This window comes from Macaca fascicularis, chromosome 7 (genome assembly GCF_037993035.2).
Source record: "Macaca fascicularis isolate 582-1 chromosome 7, T2T-MFA8v1.1".
NCBI classification, from domain to species: domain Eukaryota; kingdom Metazoa; phylum Chordata; class Mammalia; order Primates; family Cercopithecidae; genus Macaca; species Macaca fascicularis.
The window spans coordinates 73,850,056-73,877,801 of NC_088381.1; the positions used below are offsets into that span (position 1 = coordinate 73,850,056).

The following is a 27,746-nucleotide window of genomic DNA, read 5'->3' on the forward strand; positions in this document are numbered from 1 at the left end:
AGGTTTCTCTTCCTCAGAAGAAATCAGATGCTGTTCAGAGCACCAAGGCTAGAATTTTACCTTGGTTCTCATGCTACCCTGCACCCAGGTTGGATCCTGAGTACAGTTTTTGGCAGGTGGGCCTGTATATAAGTTAGCAATGGGGGATACCCAGCTGCCTCTCTTCATACAGCTGAGGTTTTGGGGAGTAATTCTCACAGCCCCTGGGTTGGGCCTAGTCCTGCAAATGAATTCACTAGCCCTAAAGCCCAAATTGCAGCCTCTGTCATTCTTTCTTGCCTTCCAGGAATGGGAAAGGCAATAAGTTTCATCTTATTATTATTGCTATTTTGGCGGTTTTGTTGACGTTGGTGTGTGTATGTTATAAGATAAAGCTCTCAGAAATTACATAGCATTTGTCAAGGATATAAGAGGGACTCTGCCACTTCTGGCTGTATAGAAGGTGGTTCTGTATCTTTAAATAGAACCTCAGGTCCTTAGCCGCCAGAAACGTTTTCAGGGGAAGTGTGCACCCTCAGCAGCTGCTGCTGGTGGACAGGATGGGCACACATGGAACAGGCTTTCCTCTGTGGCCAGGTGAGAAGCAGGTGGCGAGACACAGAGCAGTGCTGTGCTCTGCTTCTGAAGCCTCCAACCTTTCCTTTCTTAGGAAACCCCAGAGAGATTGGTGATGGTGATTTCCCAGGAAGACGTGGTGTGCTCCGACTTCTGTGACAGTGAGCAACGGGACCAATGGATGTCCGGATGCTGGCAATGAGTAGGCCTTCCCTACGCTGGGTGGCGTCCACACCCTTTGGCTTCCATTGCCTGGGTCTCCTGGAGGTGATTTGCTGGATGAATACTGCATGCACAGAATCTGGCCTTGGGTTTGAATATGGCGGCCAGTGGACAGCATGTGATTCAGTTATGAGGCTGCCCAGGAGATGCTTCTTCCAAGGCAGAGCATATGCCGAGTCCAGTGCTGGAGAGGCCGGGTGTGCAGTTGACCAATTTCCAGTTCTAGTTTCCCTCTCATGTTCCTCTGTCCCCATCCAGGACATGCTCTGGAGTCAGAAGACAGCAAAAAGAGAAGCAGAAGTCCCGGTGGCAAGAGTCCAAAGGTGGGTCCCTTCCTGACATGGGCATTGGGCTGCACATGTGTGTTTGCAGTTCTTTCCAGCTGCTGGAAAGATGTATTTCTGTGGCTGTAGATGGATGGTCCAAGGTAGATTTAGGTTTTAGAATACTGTTATTTTTTTTTCTACATTCAGGGAGAAAATAACCCAGTTTGGGAAGGACAATTTAAAAAGGGAAAATATTAGGTATGATGGCACACCTGCAGTCGCAGCTATTCGGGAGGCTGAGGCTGGAGGATCACTTGAGCCCAGGGGTTCCAGGCTGCAGTGAGCTATGATCACGCCACTGCACTCCAGCCTGGGTGAGAGAATGAGACCCCTGTCTCTTAAAAAAATGTAATTTAATTTAAAAGGGGAAAATATCCTTGGTGGTTCTTGGAACCAGCACCTACTAGGTTGACCCATATGAAATTTCTTTCTTGTTGATGAAAAATAGTCAAATATTGACAATTTCTTATGGTTCAACCTACTATAGTTCCATTCCTCTGGGATGGTAGAGGGATCCCCAGAAACACATTTTAAAGAGTTTCTGATACTTTAACCATTTGTGTTCCTCTTCATCCTATGATACCCTTCACAGAATTTTTTTTTTTAACAGCAGGAAGGAATCACTGTAACCTGTGGATTGTACTGCAGTAGGAAACTATCCTAGCAAGGCTCCACTTTGCCCCAGCTTCAAGGTATATCATCTCAAAATGCAGGATACTTCAGATGAGTTTTGAGCACCCTTTCTTTTGTTATAAAAAAAAAATTCCAGACAGTTCAGCCAATACTGACTAAGGGCTGAGACCAGTTCCAAACTTTTCTGTCTCTGGAGGAATTTGCTTCCATCTGGATGCCTGAAACGGTATTTTACTTCACCTCCTGTGTCACCGGCAGCAGTCCTGGGAGACTTGGGGAGGAGGTTGTTGGGAGAGCCAGTTCAAAGCCTCTCCACAACCTTTTAGCCACCCCGGTGCTGGGCAGCCAGAGTGTGGGCTTTTGACTGAATGTTCTCGCCTTCCCGCATTCATTACACCATTGTCAGTGTGTGTGTCTGGGGCTGCCTCTGGGTGTGTGTGTGTGTGTTTGTGTGTGTCTGTGTGTCAGTGACAGGCTATGTGTGTCTGTTTCTGTCGGCTTGTCTAGGCGTGCTCAGTGCAACAAGGAGCTTGGGGAGGTGGCAGTAAAGGGGGAGGGCATTTCAAAGCCCAGCTGTCCTCCTCAGGGACCTCAGGAGATACGTGTGTGTGTATGTGTGTGTGTGTGTGTGTGTATGTGTGTTTGTGGATTTTTTTCCATATTGCTCATTGTGTGGGGCTGCATGCGAGTGTCTGACCAGGTGTGGTGTGAGCAGCCGCTGGGCTGGGTGAGCCCCATCTGCTGTGAGCTCCCAGACTTGCCTTCTAGCCCTCTGCTGCCATCCATGGGGAGCCTCTCCCTTCGCAGCTCACCGTCTCCTCTCTAATTTATTAGCTGGAAAGGAGGAGAACATGAAACGTTGCTTGAAGACAATGGCCGAGACAGCAGGTCCCACCCTGCACAGCCGCCAACATCTCTTCCCTCAGCCTTGTCTCTTCTTCTGCAGTTGGGATCTGCACATTTAAGCCTGAAGTAAGAAGAAAACAAGCCCCCAAACCACCCTATTAAAAAATGTGCCTGGCCTTAGATGTGCAGAGGTAGCTATAAACTGTTGAAGGTGGGAGAGGTCAACAAAATTAAGGTTTGAGCCTTCTACTCTGGGGTCCCCTAGCTCTGAGTCCCAGCACTTCCCCCCAGCTCCAAGCCAGGTTGGAAGGGGGCAAGGGGCCCAAGGCAGCTGCAGGGGCTGTGTTAGTAAACACTTTCCTGGGTTCCCATTTTCTGTACACCCCCCACCCTTCTCTACTCCCTGATGCCCCGTTATACACTCCCACCCCCCAGCATCCCCTTTTCTGTGGCCTGCACAATGAGCTCATTGTCCCGGGTGTGATTTGAATAAGGGATCGGTGGGCCTGTTCCCAGCATTGTCCAAGGGGCTGGGAAAAACCCCAGCGCAGGCAGGAGGACCAGACCAGACAGAGACAGATGCCTAAATTAGCAACAAAGCTTTGTGCACGTCCCCTGGACAAGGGCTCGCCTTGTTTGCGTGGACTCGAGGGTGTGGAGCTGGCCGGCTGCTCGCATGTCTCCCCATGTTAATTAGTTTTGCATGCATGTCTGAGAAGGTGCCAGGGGAGATGTGTTTGCCTTTCCCCGGGAGGGGGCCCTGTTTGTGGCTGGCTAGTAGCCTGGGGGCCTGGAGCTGAGAGGGGCTGGGCCTACCTGGAGAGCCAGGCTCTGAGCCTGGCCAGGGAATTGCGGCTTTCCCATCCTATAGTTCTGTCTCTCTGCCGTCTGGGAGGCCTGGCTTTGCTCCCTATGCCTTCTTCCCGCCACCCCTCCATGTCTGAAAGTTGGTCAGCTCTGACTGCTGGGACTCACTGGCTTCCTCCCAGACCCAGGCCAGTGCCTGTCCATCTGGCAGTCTGTCTCTTGCGACACAGGGCCCCTTGGGACCGGGCAGCAGAAACAGCCAGTCTGGACTCTTCTCCGTCCCCGAGCCAGATGGCCAGTCTGCTGATCGCATTACGGCCTCCCCTGTCCCCAGACCCCTGCCGCCTGTGGTTGGACCAGGATCTTGTGTGGGATATGATGGAGAAGCTTCCTTTTAGGACCTCATAGAGGCCTGGCCTGAAAGGAAAGGGGTCTGGTAGACAGGGCGTAAGGCATGTCCTTGCTACCGGTTTCTATGTGACCTCAGGCAGGCCAAGTGACCCCAAATCCTGAATCTTAGTTTTCTTGTTGGCAAGAGGAGTGAGTTGAACTTCAGGAATCTCTTGGCTCTCTTCTAACTCAGAAAGCCTCTGATGGTGGTAACAGTGGTGATCATTTCAAAACTATGTTGATTTAGCATTCGCTAATTTAGCACAATGACAGGAATGGGACTAATGAATTCTGGCTGGGGTGGAGGGGAGTGCTGCAGGAAGGATTTCATCCCTGTTTTTTGTTTTTGTTTTTGTTTTTGTTTTTGAGACGGAGTCTCGCTCTGTCGCCCAGGCTGGAGTGCAGTGGCGTGATCTCAGCTCACAGCAAGCTCCGCCTCCTGGGTTTATGCCATTCTCCTGCCTCAGCCTCCCGAGTAGCTGGGACTACAGGCGCCCGCCACCTCGGCCAGCTAGTTTTTTTGGTACTTTTTAGTAGAGACGGGGTTTCACCGGGTTAGCCAGGATGGTCTCGATCTCCTGACCTCATGATCTGCCCGTCTCGGCCTCCCAAAGTGCTGGGATTACAGGCTTGAGCCACTGCGCCTGGCCTCATCCCTGTTGATATCCAGTGCGGGCTCCTGTTTTCAGAGTGTGGGGAGGACCAAGAGCAGGCAGAGCCTGTCTTCCCAGGTCTTCACAGAGGAGCTCTTCCCCATCCCAAACCTGCAGTGGTGAGAAGCAGGCCCTGGTTCTCTGCACAGAGACTGCCAAGCAGAAGAGAGCTTGGCAGTGGCAAAGGAGAAGCTGGAGGGAGAGCAGCTGCTAGCCAGGGCCCTAGGTGTGTCCTGGTTGCCCCCTGCAGGTCCTGGGACAGGGTTGGTGGGGGTGGGCAGGGGACAGGGCTGAGAAGGGTCAGGGTTCATCTGGCAACTTCAGAGTTCCCACCTCTCCACAGCCCTTCAGAATAACCCCAGGTGGTAGGTGGGGAGTGGGATGAAGCATCACCCTGCTGTTTAGTGCAGGGCTCTCAGGTTAAGTGGCCAGGGTGTCTGGCTCCTTCTTTGCCAGCCTCCCAATCTCTGTCACTCTCCCACTCTCTCATCAGGTGTTGTGGGATGTACCTTGCACTGAGGCCAGGCAGCTGACCAGAGCCACCCACAAGGAGCCTCTGGAATTAACCTCAGGTAGCCACTCAGGCCAGGCAGGGGAGAGACCCTGGACCTCCCTTCCAGTAGGGACCTTCCTTCCCATGCCGCTGTGCCAGCCAGTTCCCATACGCAGTGCACTTGTTCCTTCCATCTGGGCTGCCTTTTTCCTCCCCGCCTCTCTCTCTCTTTTTATTTCTGTTTCTGGGGGGCCTTTCCCTGTCTCCCTGAACTGCTCCTCACTCAAGCTGGATAACTGGTGGTAAAGTCCAAAGCTCAAGAAGAAAAGAAGGTAGACGTTAGCACTTCATGGCAGGGATAGAGTGAGAGAGTTGCCTACAGTACGGGTTGGGAGAAGAGGCAGGGCAGCAGGGCCTTGGGAGAGCTGCCCACTGGCCTCCCTGCCCCTCCCCATTCCTACCTCCCAGGGTTTAGCCGCCTCAGCTGTAGCTCTGAGCTCCTTAATCTGGTGATCCTTGTGGTGCTGGGGGGCAGGCTAGCAGAGGCTTTAGGAGGTGACAGGGGATCTTGGGAGTCGCACTCTGCTAACAGAGTGTCATGCAAAGCTGGAGAATCACATTCCGAGCGCAGCTCCCACTCCTAAGGCAGTGGCCCGGCAGGGCTGGACCCAGCACAGGTGGTACCCAGTGGAGGGCTGAGGCACAGACCCTGCATGCAGTCGGGCGTCACCTCCTCTTTGTCCCTCAGGAGGAAAGTTCCCAAGATTAGGGCTTTCTGGCCCTTTCTGCATGGCTAAGTTTTTATTGTTTGGTAGCTGCCCCCACCCTTACCCCAGCCCCCAAATCCTCTGGCTGCCAATCCCAGTTAGAAGAAGTCTCTGTAAGTTGCAGGTATCATCCCCGTGGTCAGCCAGGAATATGCTGTTGGGTTAGTCGGGGGTGGGGATTTGTCTAGAACTAAGCAAGTATGCTGGGTGGAATGGCTTCCCTGCCTAGATGAGCAGGGGAGAGAACCCCTGAGATGAACCCCTGATTCTCTCAGCGATGGGCCCTGAGAGAAGCCAGGAGAGACAGGAAATTGAGGTGGGGGTGTGAATGCAAGCCCAAGTGGTTCTGAGGCATCCAGCTTAGCAGAACTGGGGCAGCCCCCAGGCCTTGGACCTTGGCTGAAGGGTAGGAACAGAGGAGAAGATGCTGTGGGCCGAGGCCCAGGGCTCTGCTTCTGCATAAAACTCTGCAGCAGACCCTGGATGTCTCAGAGCCTCCAAACCCTCATTTATAAAATGAGCATCATAATCCCTACCTCCATTGGAGCTGCTATGAAGACTCTTGGGCACATGGGAAACACTCAATGGGGTTAATTTTTCTTCTCCTTTTCCTTTAGATATGGGGCAGAGATGAAGGAGTTAAGGTTTTGCAGGTCATTTAAGAGAGCTGAGATTTGGGGAATGTGGACAGTGGTGATATTCAGAATATTTAACCACCTGTACAGGTTGGGCACCAACCAGTCAGAATGACAGCTGGCCCAAACCATCACCCAGGGAGGAGGGCACAGCTGAGCAGAACTTGTCCCTGTGTCTTTCTGCCCCGTCATGAGTCCATTTATCAGCAAGCATACAGACATCCCTTGAGGGCAGCTCCTGAGGAGGTTGCAGGATGCAGGATCCTGAGATCTTTGCATTCAAGCAAGTCAGGCGTGCTTAGCATGGCGCACCCTGCCTGACCTGAAAGAGGACCTGGAAGCAGAGGGCAGTGAGCTGAGGGCCTTCCCAGCTCCTGCCCCAAGCTGGCAGCAGACCTGCCACCAGGCTCTGAGGAAGAGCTGCTTCTGTGGGCTCTCGCCATCCTCATGTCCCCTAGAGCTGCCCCTCCTTCCTGTCCCTTCTTCTCAGAAGCACCGTGGGTCAGGATTAGAGGGTCTGTTTGTGCTCTGATCTAACTCCTCACGCCTGTTTCTTAATCAGCCAGGGGAAGTTCATGGTTTCTGTTACCTGACTGTGGAGTATGGAGTGTCGTGTTGGGGTAGTGTGGAGCCATGTTCTGTCATCGTGGAAAGATTCTGACCTCAAGGCAGGCAGCATCTTCTCCCAGCCCCAGGCTTTCCGAGGCCACACCTGGACATGTGGTGCACTTAGCCAACACTGACTCCTTTTACCTGGCCTATCTCTTTGCCTTGTTAGGTGAAATTAATGGCTTTGAGGGCCTAAGGTGGTCTGGTTAAGTGACAAGGGCATAGGAAGACACAACCTTACCTAGCTGGAAGTCAGAGATTTGGACTCTAGCCCACTTTTCCACTGAGTGGTCTTGGGCAAGCCACCTCCTTTACTGGACCCAGAAAAGTAGCATTGAGCTAGTGCAGTAGTTTACACCTGTAATCCCAGTAACTGGGGAGGCTGAGGTAGGAGGCTCTCTTGAAGCCAAGAGTTTGAGAACAGCCTGAGTTTGAGAACAGTGAGACGCTATTCTTAAAAAATGAAAAAATTAGCCGAGTGTGGTGGCATGCATCCATAGTTCTGGCTACCTGGGAAGCTGAGGCAGGAGGATCCCTTGAGCCCAGTAGTTCCAAGGCTGCAGTGATCGCACTACTGCACTCTTACCTGGATGACAGAGCAAGATCCTATTTCTTAAAAAAGAAAGAGAAAGAGAAAAAAGAAAAGGAGCATTGAATAGGATGGTATCTGAGGTCCCTTTTAGCCCCTGCATTTTTTCATCTGGGAGTTCTTCCTGCTGCTTCTACTCTGTTACCTGCCAGTAACCCCTGCTCCCAGCCCCCTGGCTTATAGGAAACACAATTAGCTTTGTCTTGTTCAAGCTGGCCTGGGATGCAAGGAGGCACCATTACCTAGAGGCTACAAAAATGAAAACCCAGCTCACTGCTGGCAAGGGGCATGGGGCTGGGCAGTGACCTGTCCTGGAGCAAGACTTGGGCAGAGAACATGAGTCTCACCTAGGTGCGCTCCCAGTCTCTAATCTGGATGCTTTTGTCCTTTCTTCTACTTCTCTTTGCTCTGAATGGTGTTTGCCTTGGTGGCTTTGTTTGCTCAGGTGGCCCTCAAGGTGGGTTTGCAGTGTTCTCCTTGGGACTTGCCCCATTCCACTTCCTTAGGCCAGAACCTTTAGACTCAAAAGCTCCAATCCCTGAGAAGCAACCATGGGGGAAACACTACTTTTTGGTGCTGACCCCTCTCCGAAGCACCCCAGCTAGGCGGCTCTTCCACTGGTACAGCTGATACATGGATGTGGGCTCAGCATCTTATATGACTGGCGTGACCTTGGGCCAGCTCCTTAGCTTCTCTGATCCCCTATTTCCTTATTTCTAACATGAAGATAACCACACCTTTCTCATAAAGTTGCAGTGAGGCATAGAAATAACACAGATAAAGTACCTCGAAATGATGTTCTGTCTTACCTCCTAGTGCCAGCTGTACCCAGAGGCTTCAAAGGCCACAGACATAAACGCTTAACTTTCCTGACCTCTTGCCTTTGAGTTTCAGGACTGCCCTGCTGGGGAAGTGCTGAGACAACCTTGGAGGAGCACCTCCCCCCAGCCCACTGCCCCTCTTTCCCCAGGGGGCAGAAATACCTAATTTCAGCCCTAATAATACCTGAATGAGATTTATAGGACACCTTCCTCCCCAGAGTGCAAAGCTTCTCACATATTATTTCTCTTATCTTTAGATTGTCCTGTGAAGTGAAGTATGATCGGACAGCCTCTTTTCAGCTTTTATGAAAATGGAGACAGAGGAATTGTGGCTCTTGCCAAGGTCACAGGATTGGAACACAGAGCCAAGCCACCCCAGGACATGCAAGAGCCTCAGAAGGGAAAAAGCCTAGCAGGAAGGGAGAACAAGTAGCCTCTGTTCTGAGGTTGTAACAGCCAGGGACCAGGATGGAGGAGGAGGACTCCGTAATCCTGCCCATCTGGGACTTGGCAGGGGACCTGGGAAAATGTACCCCAATCCATCCCTCAAGGGCCTTTGCCTTTGGCCCATTGGCCTAGCATCTCCTTCTTCACTATGTCTGTTCTTGTCAGATCTGTTTGGGTCTGAGGTGCATGGAACATTCTGGGTAGGCCTCCAGCAAACGGAAGCTCTTCACCGTGTTTCCAGCCTAGGACCAAGAGCAGCACACTGGCAAAGTTGCCAAAGCAAGGGACTCCAGCCTGCTAGGAGTTAACGACTCCCTCTCCCCAGCTGTCCTCCCCTTGGTGCTCCTCTTCCTCCCTCCTCCTGCTCACAGCAGGCAGGGCCTGGACCCGGGAGCCATGCTGCTGTGCTGTTGCCAGGGGAGTCCGGAGGCAGATCTGAGCTATGCAGGGAAAAGGCCCGGCCTGTCAAAGTGTCTGAGATGAACCGCCGCCGTCCCTGTGCAGCTGGGCTCAGACGTGTCTCAGCTCTTGTTCTGTGCCTGAGAATGGCGAAACCCAGTGAGGTTCAAGGGCAAACTCGCTATTCATTAGTCAGGGGTTCTTGACGTCCCGTCTCTCCCAGGGATGGGTTCCCCCCCTTCCTCTTTCTCCCCCTCCTATGACACATTCCTGGGTGCCTTTGGTGAGGACTGCACACCCTCCTCCTGCCTAGCCCCCTTTCCAAGGGCCTCTGAATAAACTCCCCCCAAGGAGACCAGGCAGGGCAGAGACAATGGCTGCAGGAAATCATTCAGGCGGGACATGCTGGCCTGCCCTCCACCCAGTCCCCCTGTGGGCCCCACTCCCTTCTGATTCAGGGCACCCTTGGGCCCCTAGCCTATACAGGCCTGGATAGGAAGAAGCCACTAGGAACAACCCTGAGGACATCATGTTAGTCCAGTGCCATTCTCCGCTGGCTCTGTGGGTGCCTTTGTGGCCTGCACCAACTGGCAGGTTAATTTTGTGGTTTCTGTACCATCACATGCCTATTTCAAGACACTCTCAAGCACTGTCAGTTGGGGAGTGTAAATTCTACAATATTTTCTGAAATGTGGCAATATCAAAATGTAAAAGGCAAATATACTTGGTCACAAAAATGGCACTATTTACTCTGTGGGCATATTTGTAAAAGTTCCCAAAGAATTACATACAAGGATGTTCATCAGAGCATTTCTTTTGAAGAGTGTAAAGAAATGGACATGAACCTATGGTCTGTTCATACTGTGGAATACCTATGCAGCTGTAAAAATCAGTGTGGTAGATCTCCGTATATGAGTTGATGTGGAAGGTTGGCCAGTTCACATGATAAGGTGAATAGAATAAGTTACAGAACAGGCTGTGGAGTATGATCTTATTTGTAGATGTTTAAAAGTGAGTCATAAGTATGCTTATATACGGAAGTATGTACTGGAAGGCTACCTCTAGGGAGTGGGCATGGGGGAATGCACTCTTCTATACTGTTCTGTTTTCTTTTCGTGCTCCTAAGATACTTTTATTGAAAGATATAAAGGGTTGTTCAGTATAATAGGCTTAACTTCTATCAACTAACTTGGCGTGGGTGCTTTAAGAGGGTGGTAGTGATGTTACTGGAGAAAGTATCCCACAATTACTGGTGGCTTCAGCCATGGGCCATTTTGGGGCCTAATAATCACATATCATCATGGTTGCTAGTGTTAATCGAAAACCTACTAAGTGCCAGGCTTACTGTCTCTGGGTCTTGCTTACGTGGGTATCATTATTCCAGTTTCACCAAATCAAAAGAAGTTAATTGGTTTGTTGCAGCTCCTCTGCAGGTGAGGGGCAGAGCCAGGAGCTTGGCTAGGGACAGGGGAGGTGGGTGGGGGATGGTGGCTAGATCTTGGCTCTCAGTTTCTTTCCATGCAGACATTGCCCCTCTGCCCTGAGGACCTGCTTGTTTGGGGGAGGAGGCCTTTGGAGGCACCGGGGTCATGCCAGGTGTTGGACATGGTGAACTGGGAAGTGTTCCCATTTGGCCATAGCCCAAAAGTATCACCGTGCTGGGGGGTGGGGAACAGGGCTGTGAATGGGCCTATTTGCATAAGCAGCATGTGTGGAGAGAAAGACATCACAGAGCAGAAGAGGTGTGGGTGCCCAGTAGGGCAATTGCCACCCCTACTTCATCCCTGAAAGAGTAAATGGCCTGGAAAGTGTCTCCAAGAGGTAATGCTGCACACTACCCTCCCTGGTGGCACTGGGTCAGGTTACATCTGCCTTAGGTCGGGGGCTGCAGCAGCCTGCAGAGCTCTCAGTAGTGCCTCAGTAGCCTGGGAGGGAGCAGGGGCAGGGGGCAGGAAGAGGCATAATGGGGCTGTCCAGAGGGGTCTGGGAAACCTGGTCCCTGAGGCCTGGGCACAGCTACAGTCACTTCAGATTGGCTGTGGGGCCAGTGGACTGGGAAGGAAAAAAGCATTAAGAGTGACCAAGTGCAGAAGGCTGTCAGGTCCCAGGTCACATGCCTTAGTGCAGTGACTCCTCATCATTTTATGGTGTGTGGGTGTCATTGGTACACCCATTTTGCAGATGAGGACACTGAGGCCCAGAAAAGTTAAGTTACATGTCCTAAGTCACACAGCTTGTAAGTGCCAGAACTGAGATCAAAACCAAGTCTCTTTGACTTTGAAGTCTGTACTTTGACTCCAAAGACATCCTGTTTTGTTTGGCCACTTATAGGAGGTCCCTAAAGCTGCAGACTCCCCTTGCCGGTGCCCACATATAGAGACATTAACCCCTGCCCTGCAGGGTCACCTCAAATAGTCTTTTAGCTGGGCTTCTCCCACAGTTCCACCTAATGCCATCCCCTGGGTTTTGCCCAAACCTGGACTGGGCAGCGGGGTGAGAGGAGGGGTTTACAGGGTTACAGAGCCTCATACAGATTGGAGCCCATGGCTGCTGGTCATCTGTATCCCTGCAGGATTGGCTGTTCCTTGGGGTCCTTGGCAGGAAGATGAGGATGCTCCCGAGACCTGCTCCAGTGCTTGCCAGAGGCTGGCCTGGTGGGCTCTGGAAAGACTGAGGCTGGAGAGGCAGAAGTAGGAGAGCAGCAATGGCACTCAGGTAGCTTGAATCACCAGGACCCTTCCAAGCCCCACAGGTCCTCCTGAGGGAGTACTAGGGCATCCTCTGGGAGAGGTCTCTTCCTATGCTGTGAACCCCCTGCCTTTCTTGCAACCTACAATGAATAAATTTTCTTTGCAAAGCCTTCCATGTCTCTGGTCAGTTTTTCTAGGAGGACATGAGTGAGGAAAGTAGCACTCTGCCACCAGCAAAAACAACTCTTCATGTCTTGGGGTGTGGTGGGGAACCTGGTATGGGTGCAAAGGATGGAGCAAGAAGTCTTACAAGGCTTAGAAATCTGTCTTCTTGACCTGAGCTAGGGTCACTTGGGCAAGAAGAGAAGGTCATGGCCAGTGCAAGGCCCACCTTGCCTTGAGGGTGCCCTGCCCTCAGGAGAGGGGTCCTGGAGGTTCTAGATTGGGAGCTAGCCCCCACACTCCTCCTCAACTTCCATCAGTGTCTTCTCATGTAATTCTCACAATGACTCCGTAAGACTGAATTTTATATTATAGACTAGGAAACAGAGGCTCAGAGAGACTAAGAAATAGGCAAAGCCACACAGCTGGGAAGCAGTGGAGTTGGCCTCCAGATCTCATCTCTGTGACCAGAATGGGATGGGGTGGGGGGGGGGGGCGGGGGTGGTGAGTCTCTTGAAAGCCCCTGGTAAGTTTTCTCGTGTATGAGCTAATTCACAACCCTGCTTTCATCACAGCATTCATTCTCACAAGGCCTTTGGACTGCAGAGAATAATCAAGACTTACTGTGCCAGGCACTATTCTAAGTGCTAGTTTGTGTCTTAAATCGTGGCTTAATCTTCACATCTGTGTGCATAGCTGGGCACTATCCTTATTCCTATTTAACCAAGAACGAGAGTGAGGCCAAGTTGGCCATCCAAAGTGGCCCGTGTGGCTCCGTGTGTGGTGGAGGAGGGGGGATTGCAGCCAGGATGCCAGCACACTCACGTTTGTCTGTCCAGATGCCAGGCACTTAACTGCACACACTGCCTCCCTAAAAGCCCCATCAACCTAACCCGGGCCCACGACCCCAAATGAAACATCTTTCACCCGCCCCTCAGTAGCCCGGGCCGCGTTTAACCACTGGTAGGGCGGAACCACTGACCGGCAGGCGGCGCTCCCCGGAGCTCCCGGCTCGAGCCCCAGGGCACCGGGAGGAGCCAGGACCCCGAGCGGGAGAGAGACGACTGGGGGGCGCGCGGCACAAAGAGCTTTTTATTCAAATTTGTTTAGAGTTTCGCGAATTTGCATGAAAAATGTGTGAGAAAAGCCAGCTCCGGTGACCTCATCCGCACCTGCCATTAACGTTCAATTAGCGGCTGAATAGCGGCCGCCGACACGACGTGCAAAGAATCCGGCCTGCCCCGGGCAGCGAGGGCGGCGGGCCTGGCCCAAGAGGGTGGGACCGAGGGAGGGGGACGCGGCGTAGGACCCCGGCCTACTCCTCTGGCCCGGAGACCCAGGACCTCGTCCTCACTCCAACTCTCCGAGGGAACGCGGGGATCTCAAGACCCTCGAGCCCAACATTGCTTGGGGCGCGCCGGGACCCTTAGGATGCCCCGCTCCCTCTGGGAGTAGAAAGGGGCGGGCTTGCCCCCTACCCAGGACGGAAGGTGGCCGGACGAGCCCCGTCCCAGCTCAGATGGGCTTCCCCGCCACCTTCCGGACAAAGTGTCAAATACAAGTTCAAGTTCAGGGCCAGGCCCGAGGGGCGCTGAGCCTTACCCGGCCGCCTTTGTTCTCTGGGATAATCGCTCCCACGTCCCCTCCCGGGCGGGGCCCAGAAAAGACCCCCGCCCCGCCCCGCCGCGCCCCGCAGGAGCCTCCTCCTCCCGCCGGCGCGGCGCCTGTCCCCTGGTCCCGGCGTCGCCGCTCGGTACCACCGAAGGATCTAGGGGCTCGGGCCGGCGTGGAGGGAGGGGGGCTGCGGAGGGGAGTGGAGGCGCGATACAAGCCCGTGGGAGCCTCCCCAACCCCTCAGTCCCAGCGGCAAACTGTGCTTGGTCGGACGGATGCCCGCGCGGAGGTAAGAGCCCTTTGCTGGGTTCGCCGGTATCCCTGTGCCCCGCCCCCCGCCAGGGACTCTGCGGGCCCCAAGGAGCGGGGCGGAGGATGGTGTGCTGAAAACCTGCTGGGCAGCCCCGCTGGGCCTCCGGTGGGATGGGGAGTGCACTGTCGCTCCAGGGCTCTGGGGAGTACCAGGCCTGGGCAGTGGGTATGGAGGGCAAGTGCGCCCAGCCGAGGCCCGGTAAGATCGCTGGCCTTTCCCAAAGTCGTTTGGCTCACCCATCTCTCCCGGTTAGCTTCTTGGTCTCCCTTTCTGTGTTTCTGACTCTGGCGCTTCCTTGGCTCCTCTCAAATTTGGGCTGGAGGGGATCCTAGTTAGAATGTAGCTCCCCAGGTCCTGAGGCCCCTCCTAAAGAGCCGGACATGTGTGTGTGGCTCAGCTGTTAGGGGAATCAACTGTGCCCACTCACTCCCCCATCCCATTCCCAGAGCCTAAAATAAAGTCCTGGGCCAAATGGTGGTTGCTGGGGTCGGGTGGGCTAGGCTGGGCAGTGACTTAGTGGCAGTGCAAGGACCATACGAGTTCTTTTGTGTGTGCGGGGGGGACCTCTTGCTGTCCCTGCATGCCTCGTTCCTGGATTCCGTGCGGTGACAGGTGTTAGCTTGTACCTAGCTTATACCTCATCCCGCTGCCCCAGTGCACTCCCAAGCTGAAAGGGCACAGGGGGCTTTTTCTGAGTGGCCCAAATCTTGTCCCCTATACCTGCCTTTCACTCTCAGGTGCTTGCTTTGAGGTCATTTTTGTATCCGTGCTTTACATACAGTTCTAACATCCACAATATTTGGCTTCTAAATTCACAGCAAGTTAGAAGTAACAAATTAGAAAGGGGAAGAAGGTCTTTTCCCTGCAGCTATACTGCTGTCCTTGTGTGTTCCTTCCCCTCTTCTCTATGTAGTCCTGGGATTTCTCACTTCTGGGATTTGACTCATGCTGAAGCGCCAGCCTACCCGAGTACATTTCTTCCCAACTCCAATTGGCCAAATTTTGCCGGGTGCCTCCTCCTCCAGGAGGCCTACCCAGATTTTCTTCATATCTCTCCCTCTCTTGACACCTTCAGCAGAGGGTCAGCTGCATATCTGAGTATTTAGTAAATACTCAATAAATGAAGTCATTTCTGGATGAATGAATAAGAAAACATACATACACATAAATCTAACAAGCATTGAGATGGTCAAATTTTTGTTTTTAATATTGATTCAAATATAACAGCTCCCAGGGGCTCCTCTCCTCTGTTCCATCACATGTGAACTCTCTCACTTGCAAGAAAGAACCAGCCTGAAAACGCTGGTTCTGTGTGCTCTGTTAAAAAAAGAAAGGAGAAAAATTCTATGCAAATTGCTTTAAAATTTAAAAAAGAAGAAGAAATGCCAGAAGGGATCCCCTCAGCCTCTGTGCAGCTCTGCTCTTCATCTGACGGGGGTCCCCAGAGGGCCTAGAGGAGCTAACGTTTCATGAACTGCACACGACTTGGGACCCTTCTGCAAGGTCTCAGTGGAACCACCAGAAACTTGACTAAAAATGGAGACTGACCTACCTAGTGTGTGCGTTTAGATTCCCGATGATTCATCACTGACACGCTGATGTCAGAGGAGCCTGGGAAGATGTTTACATCTTTTTTAAAAAGGGAAAACGGAACGTTTTTCTGCAAAACCATCTGTAAAACCATCTGTAAAGGCTGCTCTAGACTCTTCCTCTTCCTCATGGGCAGTTCCGGCCTGAGCTCTCGGACAAACCACTATTTTTCTCCTGTAGGTTCCCTAACTTGGATGGGTAAAATGAGGACATTTAAGGCAGCCACAGTTGGCAAGGGGTGGTATAAATACTACTCTGCAGTAGACTGAGAGAACAATAATTTATTTATATATTAACTCATTTAGTCCTCCCAACTAAAGGAGATGGCTCCCTTTTATAGAAGGGGAAACTGAGGTGTGAAGAGGTTAAGTAACTTGCCTTCAGTCTCACATCCAGAAGAAGGTCCAGTAGGCTTTATACTTGGCAGGAAGGGTTAGACTCACTGTGCTTTACTATGCTACCGACTTTGTAGCTTTGCTCCTAAGATAGTGGCTAAATGCCTCCTCTCCCAAGTCATATTTCATGTGGATTTCCTTGCTTTCCTTATCACCCAGAGACAGAAAGGAGTCAGGGGTTGGGGGGCAGTGAACAGCCCCCTTTGGAGTCTTTAGTTTAAATTCTGGCTCTCTCCCTTACATACCATGTGACTTTTGTCAAATCTCCATATCCTCATCTGTAAAATGGATTTGCAAATTGATCTCATCTCATGGACTTGTGAGGATGAAAGAAGATGCTAGGTTTGGCCCATGGCCTGAGTCATAAATGTATCCTTGAATGACAGCCATTATTACCATCAATCACCTCTAATGACAATGTTACTGTCACTATGCATTTTCAGCAAACAATGCCCCTCCCTACTCCGAAAAGAAAATACAACACCAATACATCTCCACATGCTTTAACCAAGCAGCTGAGGGGTGCCAGGACTGTGGAATGACAGCAGCTTCATTCTGTACGCAGATAATTCAAACTCTCAGTAGGTCATGTGGACTCCCAATGTCTTAAATACAGACCCTTGAAACCATGTCTCTCCTGGGCTCTCAGCACTTAGAAAGGTGTGAGTGTGTGAGCGGGGGCGGAGAGGGGGAGGGGTTGAAAGGCCCTGTGGATAATTGAGAGAATTAGAGGCCAAGATGACTCTTAAGGAGAGAAATCTGAAGCATGTTCTTTTTTTTTTTTTTGGATCTCAGCTCACTGCAAGCTCCGCCTCCCAGGTTTACGCCATTCTCCTGCCTCAGCCTCCCGAGTAGCTGGGACTACAGGCGCCCGCCACCTCGCCCGGCTAGTTTTTTTTTGTATTTTTTAGTAGAGACGGGGTTTCACGGTGTTAGCCAGGATGGTCTCGATCTCCTGACCTCGTGATCCGCCCGTCTCGGCCTCCCAAAGTGCTGGGATTACAGGCTTGAGCCACCGCGCCCGGCCTTGAAGCATGTTCTTTTTTACTTTCTTAGCCATAAACTCTGACTATTACCTATTGATGAGGAAAATAAATTAAGACTAGACCCTGCTTTTCATCTGACGGGGTCTCTAGAGGGCCTAGAGGAGCTAACGTTTCATGAACTGCACATGACTTGGGACCCCTCCGCAAGGTCTCAGTGGAGCCACCAGAAACTTGACTAAAAATGGAGACTGACCTACGTAGTGCGTATAATAGCTATAATAGATCTAGTCAGTGGAATGCTTCTGCCTCCTTTCATGTAATTTATATTTATTTTTTAATTCAGTGTTTATTCTGTGCCAGACATTGTTTTAGGCACTGGGGATACAGCAGAGAACAAAACAGAAAAGCCCCTGCCCTCAGGGAGCTGACGTACGTGTGTGTGTGTGTGTGTGTGTGTGTGTGTGTGTGTGAACAAAAACATCAGAAACTCTGTGCTGTGCCTCCCTCTGACAGGATCCCTCATGAGTGGGACTGGTCAGCTTGGTCTCCCTCATTCTCTCACCCCTTAAAGCCAAGGACACATGTTTTCACACAGCTGTCTCCACTTGGGGGTATTATTAAGAAGAGAGACAGAGACAGGCTCAATTTCTCTCCATATCCAAAAATAGGTAACAGGCCGAGGTAAAAAGTTTATTCAGGCAAGGTACCCGTCAAGCAGGCAACACACCGGTGCCTGCCTTCTTCATCCCATTCCTGACCAGATACTGGATCCAGGGAAGGCTGAAATCCTGGCATTGGAACAGGGGTAGAATTGGTGACAGTCCATGGCATAAACCAAGAGGACTGGGAAGGGACAAGTCTGTATCCAGGGGTGTGGGCAAATCATATTAATAGCTAGCCTGTGCCAGTTAATCCTCCCCAGGACCTCTGATTTAGAGATGAGGAAATTGAGGCACAGAGAGACTGAGTAAAGTGACCCAAGGCCACATAGCTATTCCTTGCAGATCGGGGGCAGATTTGAACCCAGGGAGCTGGCTCCAGGGTCTGTGTGCCTTATCCCACTATCAAGCTATTTATTTGACCAAATTTCAGAAAGAAGTGTGTGCTTCTTTTGGGTGAAACTCATTCTCCAAGTATCCTTAGACGTCTGCAAGGAGTTCTTTGTAGTCACCCCCCCCACACACACACACTTCTTAGAGGCCCAGGTTAGAGATGTTAGGAACCTTCTTTTATAAGCCCCCTCGCTTGGCAGATGTGGAAACAAGCAGATGGAGAAGGACTTGCTGGAGGCTATTATCAAAGTGGACACTAGAATCGTAATCTCTTAGCAGAGCTCACACTGGGGCTGCGTGTCAAGGTCTTGGGGAGAAGAGCTGCTTACCTTACTGGAGCCTCTTCAAGGGCCTAGCTACTTCTACTGCCAGCAGAGTAAAACACCTGCCTGCTCTAAAAAGAAGTCCCAGATAGTTTCTAAAGGCCTTAGTGGACTCGAGGTACCATGGTGTCCAATTAGAGAGCCAATGGGCCTTATATCTGGTCCTTGGAGACCTGTCCTTGTCCTTGTGGAGCACTGCCCATGCTCTGGGCATGCCCTTGGTAGGATATAGTTTCCTGCCAATTTAGGGAGCTTTACTCCATCCCTGAGCCAGGGGCCATGGAAGCCACATTTGTTGCCCTCCCCACTCTTGGTATATACCTTGCACAGAAGTGGGGACTCAATGACAGTGGCATTCAATTGAATGTCTTCACCTCTTGGTGCCAAGTCAGGTCCGCATATTATCCCTTAAGGCTGCCTGAAAGATGCCCCTGTCCTCCTTGGAATTGTGTGGGGAGGGTCAAGGACCACCACCCTGGACTTGGAATCAGAATGCCAGGAGGAATCCTGGCTCTACCTCTCCTTGCTAGGAGATCTCCAGGTAACCCAGATTCATTCTTTGAGCTTCTACTTCCTGAAGGAAGCTGACAGTGCCTCCTTGGGAGGCCTGGCAAGTGGGGGGGATTATAGGAGATGCTGCGTGTAAAGGTACTTTGCAAAGGGTGAGGTGGGTGGAAGATCCTGCTTACCCAATCACATGCTTACCTAATCCCTGCCTTGTTAGGTCCTGGGTCAGAGAAATCTCAGTCCTTTCATTACAAACCAAGAGAGAGGATGGAGGATTAGGGGAAAGAGGGCAGGGTTGGGCTTCCTCCAAGTTTCCCCAGAGAGGCTCCATCTTGAAGGTTACCACCGTCCTACCCCATGGAGGGGGTTGCTGCAGTGAGGAGGGAGCTGGGGTAGGAAGTGAGCCTCAGGAAGGGCCAGCCTACACCACACCCTGTGAGTCAAGGAGTCTATCTTCTAGCCTGGTGGTTTCTGGTTAGAATTTGACATTAGTAGCACCAGCTTTACATCAGTCACTGAACTGACAGTGAAGAGGATGTCAGGTTAATGAAATGTTCCTGACTTTCCTGGCTGGATGTGGAGATTCTATCACCAAACAAAGATTAGGCATTTGTGTTATAATAGCTGGAGTAACCAAAACTCTTTGGAGATTCCTGTTTGAACACACCCCAAAACCACATAAAAGTTTTCATGGGTTAAAGGGTTCTGCTCTTCGTGGTTCTGGAGTCAGATTTGGGTGCATTTGGTCTGATCTACCCAGCTGTGCCCGCCCAGGGCTCCTGCTTGGCAGGTCTTGGCCTAAGTCACTAGATTGCCTGAGGGGGACCCGAGATCAGTGGGGGTTAGCCAGAGTGAAATACACAAATCAGAAAGCGGGAGGTGCTGCGCCGGCCGGAATGCATGTGCTCAAATGCCTCTGTAGGCTATGGTTTCCTGCCAGTTTGGGGAGCTTTTTCTCCATTTCAGAAAAAACAAACTTACAGCGAAGGGTGAGGGGTTAGGATTTGGGATTGGGGGAAAAGGTGGGTGGAGAGCCCACCCAAGGAGGTGAGGAGGGGGCTGCAAAGATTACACCTGGACATATGTTTCCCTAGAAATCACATTCATTGTAATTTTGTAATTTATTCTAAACCTTTCATGCGAAGAAAATCAATAGTGGGTGTTAGTACTGGTGGCCCTCCTGATCACACCTGCATCTCTTGAGTGTGCCTTAAAGGTCTTGGGAATGGAAATATAAAAACTGCTTCGTGATGCGTCATCTTTATCCCCCACTCCCCCACCCATTCCAATATACTTTCTACTTCCAGCCTAAATTCCGGGCCCCCTGCCGGGGCAGGCCATGATCTTGACGCCGGCACAGGGGAGGCCGCGCTCTGTCCACCCCAGGCTGGTGATGCCGTTAGCTTTCTGTGCCCGGTATTGTAGGCTACACGCCTTTCTGGAGTAAGGAACTGAGCGCCTAGGCCACCGCTCCTCAACCTCTCAGTAATGTTTACCCGAGGCCTCGTGCAATGAGACTATTCGTAAGGCATTGTCAACGCGGCGGCGCGCGCGTCTCCGGCCCTCCGCGGCTTGCCCGACTATCCTGCAAACCACCTCACCCGTCTCTTTGGCGCAGGAGACTCAGGCTGTAAGAGGAGGAACCACTTCACCCTGGAACCCTAACTCATGTCCTGGCAAAAGATGCAAGAGGAAGCCTTGCTCTCTTAGTAAATCTCGGCCGCCCGCACATCTGGCCCCTGGTCTAGCTCGGTAGAGGACTGGCTGGTGGCTGCGCGGTCCAGGCCGTGGGCACCCGACCCACCTCTGTTTTCCTTCCTGAGGCGCCCCTGGATTACCACTTTCGGTTTGCGCTTACATCCGGGTTGTCGAATTTCCCAGGGAATCATAATTATTTTATCTATAATTTATTCTAACCCCAAGGTTCCAAGAAAATTTGTAATGAACGTTAATATCTACAGACTCCTGGTCAATCTGCATCGGGCCTGGTGAGAGAGCCGTCGGGTTCTTTGCAGTGGGTGACTTCAGGTCCCCCTGCCTTGTTTCCTATCACTCTGAAAGAATTTTCTCCCCAGAGGGAATCCAACTTGTTTGAAACAGGTCTCTCCTCTCTGATTTTCTGCACTGGGGAAAAATCTCGATCTGCTTTTCGAAAAGATTTTTTTTTTTTTTTTTTTTAAGAAGCATCCGGGCAGGCCCGAGGAGTCGGGCTGAAGGTGAGCCAGCCATTATTGCCTCAGACTTCCGGACGTTACGTACCCCAAGCGCCTGAGCTACTAGGGGTATATCAGACAAGATTTCCCGGCGCAGCCCCAGGAGTCCCTTCGCCCGCTCGCAGTCCGCAAGCGCAGGGGATCCTGCGCTCTCTCCTGCAAGGCCTTGGCGTTTGCTGAGCTCTCTCCGCGCGCGTCGAGGAGAGGCTGCCTGTCGTGAGCAAAAGCTGGGAGTTGTTAGAGATTCCGCAGCAGCTCGGAGGGCGAGATCGGGTTTGTCCCACGACCTCGGCGCCAAGAAGTTGTAGAAAGAGACAGACCCCAATTTTCTCCCCTTGGAGTTGAAACAAAACCTGAAAGCCCGAGGTTGCCCGCACCGCCAGAGGCGGCGCCTAGGCGGCGGGGGCGACCTGAGCCGCGTGCCCGCGCGGTTCCCAGGCCTGGGTTCTGTTTCTTCCTATTTTAGTTAGTTACTTAGCTGGTTAGCTAATAGACAGCTCACAGGCAGCACTTATGCAAACGCCAAGCCTGGACCCATGCTGAGTCTCCGTCACCGCTAGACCTATAGTTGCCCGGCTGGGCTCCCAGAGGAGTGACGAAGGGAAATTCCTGGTAATTAAAGGGGAGGTTTTCCCGGGGCGCCCCTTGGTGAAGTGGCCTTGGCTTCGAGTGAGGAACAAAGGACTAAGGTGCCTGCGCGCAGCGCGCCCTCGGGGCCCGGCGCGACCCGCATTCACGCCCCTCCCTGCTCCACGGCTGCCGCGGGCTTTGTGCGCCGGGGCCGCGCGCCGCGCTGCACCTGCCCGGCTTTAAGTACCTTGGCGAGGCAGCGCGGGCGGCTGTTCTAATCGCCGTCTCCAAAGTACCTGCTCATGAATAAACACCAACACCATTTATCAGGTACTTAGCGCTCATTGTGAAGGGGAAATTGGCCCTTTTTGAAAGTGTCTATCCACAACCCATCTGCGCAGTTCTGGTTGCAGAATTCCCCTCACCCTTGAGACACACACACACACACACACACACACACACACACACACACACTCGCAACACGAGGCTCCTCCAAGCTAAGATAAACTCGCTTTTCTTCCCGTAAGTGCGTGATTGAGCCGCGACAATAGGCGGCGAGAAGGAGGCCGTTGGGTCAATAGCCTGCGTCTCTCCCATTGATAGGAAAAGTCAATGCGCGGAATGCAGGGACTTAGGAAAGCCCTGTCCGGCATTCCAGTCACAGGGGTCACACTTGCATCAACGTGCGGGCACGTTGCCCCTTGGGTCCCCCAAACACTGAGCAAAATATTGGAAAGGCGGCCCGAGGTGTCTGTGGTGCCTGTCAGCATTGGTCGGGTGGGCCCCAGCTGCACCCTGGGTTCCCCTACTTTCCCCCAGTAGGGCCCCACATCTTGATCTGGCTCTTAAGTCTTGGGCATAGGGGATAGAGAATTTAAGGATCCAGATACTATGCAATCCCCGGACCTGTAGGAGGAAAAGTGGCTCCTCTGGGAACCCGGATGGGCCGAACAGCAGCTTCCGGCAGAGGCCCTCAGGTTTTAGAGTTCTCCGAGTGGGGAGAAGGGCGGCCTGCTCAGTCCGCGCACCGGTGGCAGCACCACGGAGGGAAGATCCCCACAAAGGCAAAAAAGTAAATTTACAAACACATTTGCGTCCTGAATGCTCGCTTCTTTTTCACTCATACATTCCTTCTAAACTGTGGGCTTTCTGTGTACATGGGCGCGCATTCCCAGAACTCGTTTCCCTGGGTGGAATTCACCCAGGAATACAATCGATTTTCTGAACCTGCTTATGGCCACAGGCAGCTCTGAAAATGAAAGTGTTTGCTAAGTGGGGGAGATCTCACCAATCAAACGTTTAAAAATGGCTTTGTCTTCATTCAGCTCTCGATTTATTTTGTGTTTTACAAATAGAAGCTCAGAGCTTCCGTCGCCCAGTCCTTGCGTGACTCATGGCGGTGGCCACACGGGGTTCAGGTATAGGGATGTTTAGAAAATCGCTGCATATCGGAGTTTCCTAGCACGTTCCATTTATACTGAACGCAGGCGGCCGCCGAAAATCCAGCCTCGACTCTTGCCATCGACTGGGTAGGGCCCTCGGGGTCCTGCGACCGCACCGGAGGGTGTTCCCGGCTCGGGTCTGGGGAGGCCTGCGCGGGGACTAGGTTCTCGAGAGGCGAGCGGGCGCGCCGGAGAACCCGAGACTGCTGCGGGGCGGACGCGGGATCCCTGGACTGCGGTTCTACGCAGAAACACCAGTGGCCATGCCTCCCCAGCTCCTCCCAGCCCCCGTCACTAGGCCGGCGCCTGGCCCGGAGATCCTCCCAGAGCCCTGGTAGCGCCATCATGTCGGAGAAAACAAGCTCGGCCCCGCCGGAATTCGCCCCAAACACAGATGCTCATTTTTGGAATATTCTAGAAAAACAACAAGATCTTGTTTGTCTTTATGATTCACGGGAGGTAACTGATGGGTGGGCCATTTACATGAGGGCAGACACTGTGGGGTGAAAGTGACTTCTGGACGTAGGCTTTAAAGTATGAACCGTTCCAAATTCCCAATATCTCCGGCCTTTCCCGTTGCAAATCGGACCCCCGCCGCTGCTGTGGCGGGAAAACCAGACATTTCTGCTTTGTGACTTTCGGGCTGCCTCCACCCCACGCAGGCTCGTCTAGTCGCCGGGGAGTCAGGCCCGAGCCTTCCTAGTCCCGGAACAAGGGCTCCAGGTCGCGGCCGTGGGAAGCCTCCGAGAGGGCTGGGGGTAGGGATTCCTTTCAGCTCCGCAGGGCATATCACAAGCCCCTTCTTCCTCTGCGCCTTCTCCCACCTCCAGGTGCAGGGGACGAGCTTTCCCAAGTGAAGCTTAATTTTATTTGGTGAAAATTCTGGAATTCGAATTCGTTGCTCTTGTGTGTTTGTGTTAAATGCCTTGGTGGCATAGGTGTGTGCGCACCCACACAAATTTATGGAATTTATGGGCGGTGAGTGTGGCCGGGAAAGGTTTGGGGGACAAGTAAGGGAGGGTGCCTGCAGGCTCTCCAGGCCAGGGATTGGCCCCCAAGGCACGGCTGGAGCAGAGCGTGGTGGAAGTGGTAAAGGCTTCAAATCGACCCCCTCTCTTTTAGGAGCCCTCATTTTCACCCTTCTCAGCCAAGCCCTTCCTTCACATTCTTGCGCCCTCTGGGGTCCCAAGCCGACCCCTCACAAAAGACCAAGGAGAAGTGGAATTGAATCAGGGCCAGAGCAGGGCTCCCCCAAGGCCGGTTCCCCGACCTGCATGGTGCAGCCAGGCCTGAGGCCTGGGACGGCCGTTTGGGAAACCCTAGAGTCGAGGCCCTCCAGACTGGACTCAGGCCGCAGGAAAGAGCATAAGCCCAGCCCTTTCACATAGTGTGGCTTGTCCTCAAACCTCCCACCTCCCCAAATCGCCCCACTACAGTCCACCCTCACTAATCACCCCCCTTCATTTTGGTTCTTTCGAAGGGGTGGCCACGGGGAGTGCCTCCGCCCATGACAGCAGTGTGCGGAAAGCTGACCTAGAGCTGGGAAGCCAGGAGAAGGCACCTGGGGCTCCACCTAAATAAACCCCAAAAAGACAGCTCCAGTGAGGGCCCAACAAACCTGAGACCAGGTAGGGAGTAGCGTGTCCGCAGGGGCAAGGAGGAGCACCAAGTGCCAGAGCCTGAGATTTGGGCTCTCACATCCCGACTTGGGAGTACTTGTGGCTCCTGGATAGTCATCATGTGCAAGTCTCGGACCCCTTGGAGGGGTTAGCGAAGGATCTGTGGTCCCCCTCTCATGTCGGCCCTGGGTTCCTTGAAACAATCTAGCTCACACCAGGAGCGTCCATCTTAAAGCTGTGGCTTTTGCTTCCCCAGGACCCTACTCAACTCCCAGGCCGTTAGATCACCACTTAGAGCGTCTTGATGCCCAGGCTGGAAGGATCTCGGTTGCACCAGCTTTCCCCACTGCGGTTCCAGGTTTTGTCCTGTCCGACTTTCAGCAAGCGGCTTAGCTCAGCCTTGGTGCTGCCTTCCAGGAAAGAGGGGCAGCAGCAGCCTCCGCTGACCCGGGTGCCCTTGTGGGGTATCTAGTGGGGGCTCGCGGGTCCTTGCCTTCTCTGCCTAGGGTGGGTGGGAGATAGGTTCCTGAACTTCCCAGGGCTTCTCCCTGGCACACTTTGACTGCCACATCACGGATGGAAACGCTGCGGCCAATGGGCTCAGGTTCGCTAGCAGCACGCAGCCGGCCCTGGTGTGTTCGCTCTGGCCTGGGTGCCCTCCATACCCCCGCGCGCGCTTGCTCTCTGTGGGGCGCTGGTAGGTAGAGGTGTTCTAGGAGCCACGAGGAGAAGCGGGTGGCGGGGCCGGGTCTTGCGCTTCCCACGCTCTCTCTGTTCAGTTCACTCTCGTGGCCTCTGTTCCAGTCTGGCCTGCGGATCCCTGGCTCCCCACGGCCAAGCCGAGAATCAGCGGGCGCAGGTTTCATTGTGCAGACTCCCGGGGTCAGGTCCCAGGGTCACGTGCACGCGTCTGGCCTCCTCCGGGCGCGCCTGTTCCAGATTCGCCGACAGAGGGCGCTGGGGGCCGGAGAGGAGCGCGTTCGGGAGCCTCTCCCGGGTCCCTGGCACCACTCTGTGGGGCTCGGTGGTTCAGAGCCACACCTGACACCCTCACGTCCCAAACCGGGATAGTCGCACCGACAAAGTCACAAGAAGGAGAGCACAGCTGACGGTGGGCGGGCGGGACGGTGGAGCCACTTACAGCGGGACCTACGAGGATATGGCTACAGGACTCCCCGGCGGACCCTCTAGTTTGTAACCGTGTGACTGGAGGGATTCACTGTGTACACCGTGGAGGCGTGGACTTCCACCTGAGTGTGCAGAGGGAGGGGAGGGACACAAGCGATAGTCCCTGAGACTGGCTCCTACCAATTTCTGAACTGGAAGGGTTTTCTAGAATGTTAGTTCAAATATCCTCTTTAATAGCAGGAAACTGAGGCCCTGAGAGGGCAATGACTTATCCAAGGTCTTGCAGCACTTAGAAACAGGGCTGACTCAACTAGCACTGGGGAAGGGCGGCCCCTCCGCTGCCCTCTGAGCCTCAGTTCCTCCTTGCGAAACATTGCAGTTGTACTAGGTCGTGGTTCTGGAGGTATGCCTGAAGGGGTGTGCAGGGGTCTGCATGGGTATGCACATGTGTGTTGGTGCACGTGTTGGTGCACGTGTATGTTGGAGGCAGCCTATGGCCATCTGACAAGGGCTATGTCTCCATGCGTGGGTGCCTGTAAAGAGCTCCGTGGGTGCCTGGGTGTGTTCGCCCTTGAAGGAGTAGATGTGTCTGCAAATTGTGTACAGATATATTTGTGCCTATTCAAGTGTGTGTTTGTGAAGAGATGTGTTGTGAGGAGGTGTGTGTAGAAGAGTGAAGGGATATTTGTGTCTCTGAATTGTGTACATGTGCTTAAAGGAGTAATTGTGGATTGTAAATAATTGTATGCTGGAAAGGGGCCTGGCACTCCCCATCCACTAGAACCCCACCGCCTGCCTTTACTGCTCTTTCACATAAGCCCTAGAGCCCATTCTCATTCTGGGCCCCACAGAAAGGTGCAAGGAATGAGAGGGCTGAGGGACACAGGCTCTGGGGTGTGGCTCTGCCCCAATGCCCAGCAGGCTCTAACGGGCTGCGATTAGGCAAAGCTTCTCCTGGGCTGCAGAGGGAGAGAGAGAGAGAGGGAGGGAGGGAGACGATGAGGGAGGAAGGAGGATTACGGCAAATTCATTTCTATTTTCCAGCCCACTAAGCCTGCAGTGTGTCTCTGGTGTTAGCATGAGAATGGGCCAGGGCTCTGTGAACACCCCCCGCCCCCGACCTACTGACCCCTCTTCCCCCCTGACGTGAATAGCAGGACTCACAGCCTCCCCAGCCTCTCCAACTAGTGCCTGCAAAGCCACAGCTCCTAATCAGGGTAATTTAATATATTTTAAGCCCCCGGCGGCTTTATTTTCCCTCCTTTTCGAGTTTGTTTTAGGCATTCACAGCTCTCACCCCGTCATTAGACGGCCTTATTTGACGGATGGAAGGAGCTGCTATGAGACCACAGCCCTTTGTGTCCCCCACATAAGCTGGGCTTCCCCGTAATTAGAATGGTATTCCCAGCCATTGAGGCTTTTCATGAGGCAGAACAAAAACTCCCCGAGATGAATATCCCCCAACTCCCAGCCCCCTGGCCAGGAAAGGGGCTGTGAGTTAAAGGGACTCCTTGGGGAAAGCAGTCCAGAGCAAGGACAGCCAGGGTCCTACCAGGGTGAGGAATTTAGGGGCCATGGGAAGTGGGCACCAGACAAAGGCTGGTGGCTGGTCATGGTTACTGGTAAACACCAGTCACCTATACATACTCCACCCAGCACTCAGCCAGCCTCAGGATGTGCTGGGCTCATCTGAGGACCTTCATATTCCATAGAGTCCTGGGGTGTGGAACCAGGCTGGAATGTGCATGTAAAACACAAACATACACAGTCACACTAGTCACTCACATGCAGGCTTGGGATTACATTGTAAACACATATATACACATACATGTACACATGCATGCTCAGCCACAAGATTACAATGTCACCAAACTAGGTTAGGAAATATCTGTAAATATACACACATCACACACATGCTACCCAGACAGAACCAGACTGCAGTTTGTCTTT

At 52.9% G+C, this 27,746-nt stretch overlaps 1 protein-coding gene and 1 long non-coding RNA gene across 41 annotated transcripts in view; both read left to right on the forward strand.

Moving 5' to 3' along the window:
* Positions 1-12,052, forward strand: part of LOC107130313 (uncharacterized) — a 37,902-nt gene extending 25,850 nt beyond the window's left edge. For 6 of the 37 annotated variants that reach the window (XR_012415349.1, XR_012415343.1, XR_012415346.1 and 3 more), the window contains exons 2-6: positions 650-822; positions 1,036-1,100; positions 1,717-1,795; positions 2,571-2,708; positions 8,604-12,052. Coding sequence is in view for 12 of the 37 variants with exons in the window: in XM_065548404.2 (XP_065404476.1) it covers positions 650-714 (65 nt within the window). In the remaining 25 variants the exon portion in view is untranslated. Of the gene's footprint in view, positions 1-649; positions 823-1,035; positions 1,101-1,713; positions 1,796-2,570; positions 2,709-4,925; positions 5,005-8,603 lie in introns of all 37 variants that reach the window. The other 31 variants (XR_012415359.1, XR_010588262.1, XR_012415356.1 and 28 more) reach the window with 12 other exon arrangements.
* A 1,338-nt stretch (positions 12,053-13,390) lies between these two features.
* The window catches only part of LOC135971897 (uncharacterized), a 68,185-nt gene continuing 53,829 nt past the window's right edge, over positions 13,391-27,746 (forward strand). For all 4 annotated transcript variants that reach the window (XR_012415363.1, XR_010588263.2, XR_010588264.2 and 1 more), the window contains exon 1: positions 13,391-13,947. This is a non-coding gene — a long non-coding RNA (uncharacterized lncRNA). The remainder of the gene's footprint in view (positions 13,948-27,746) is intronic.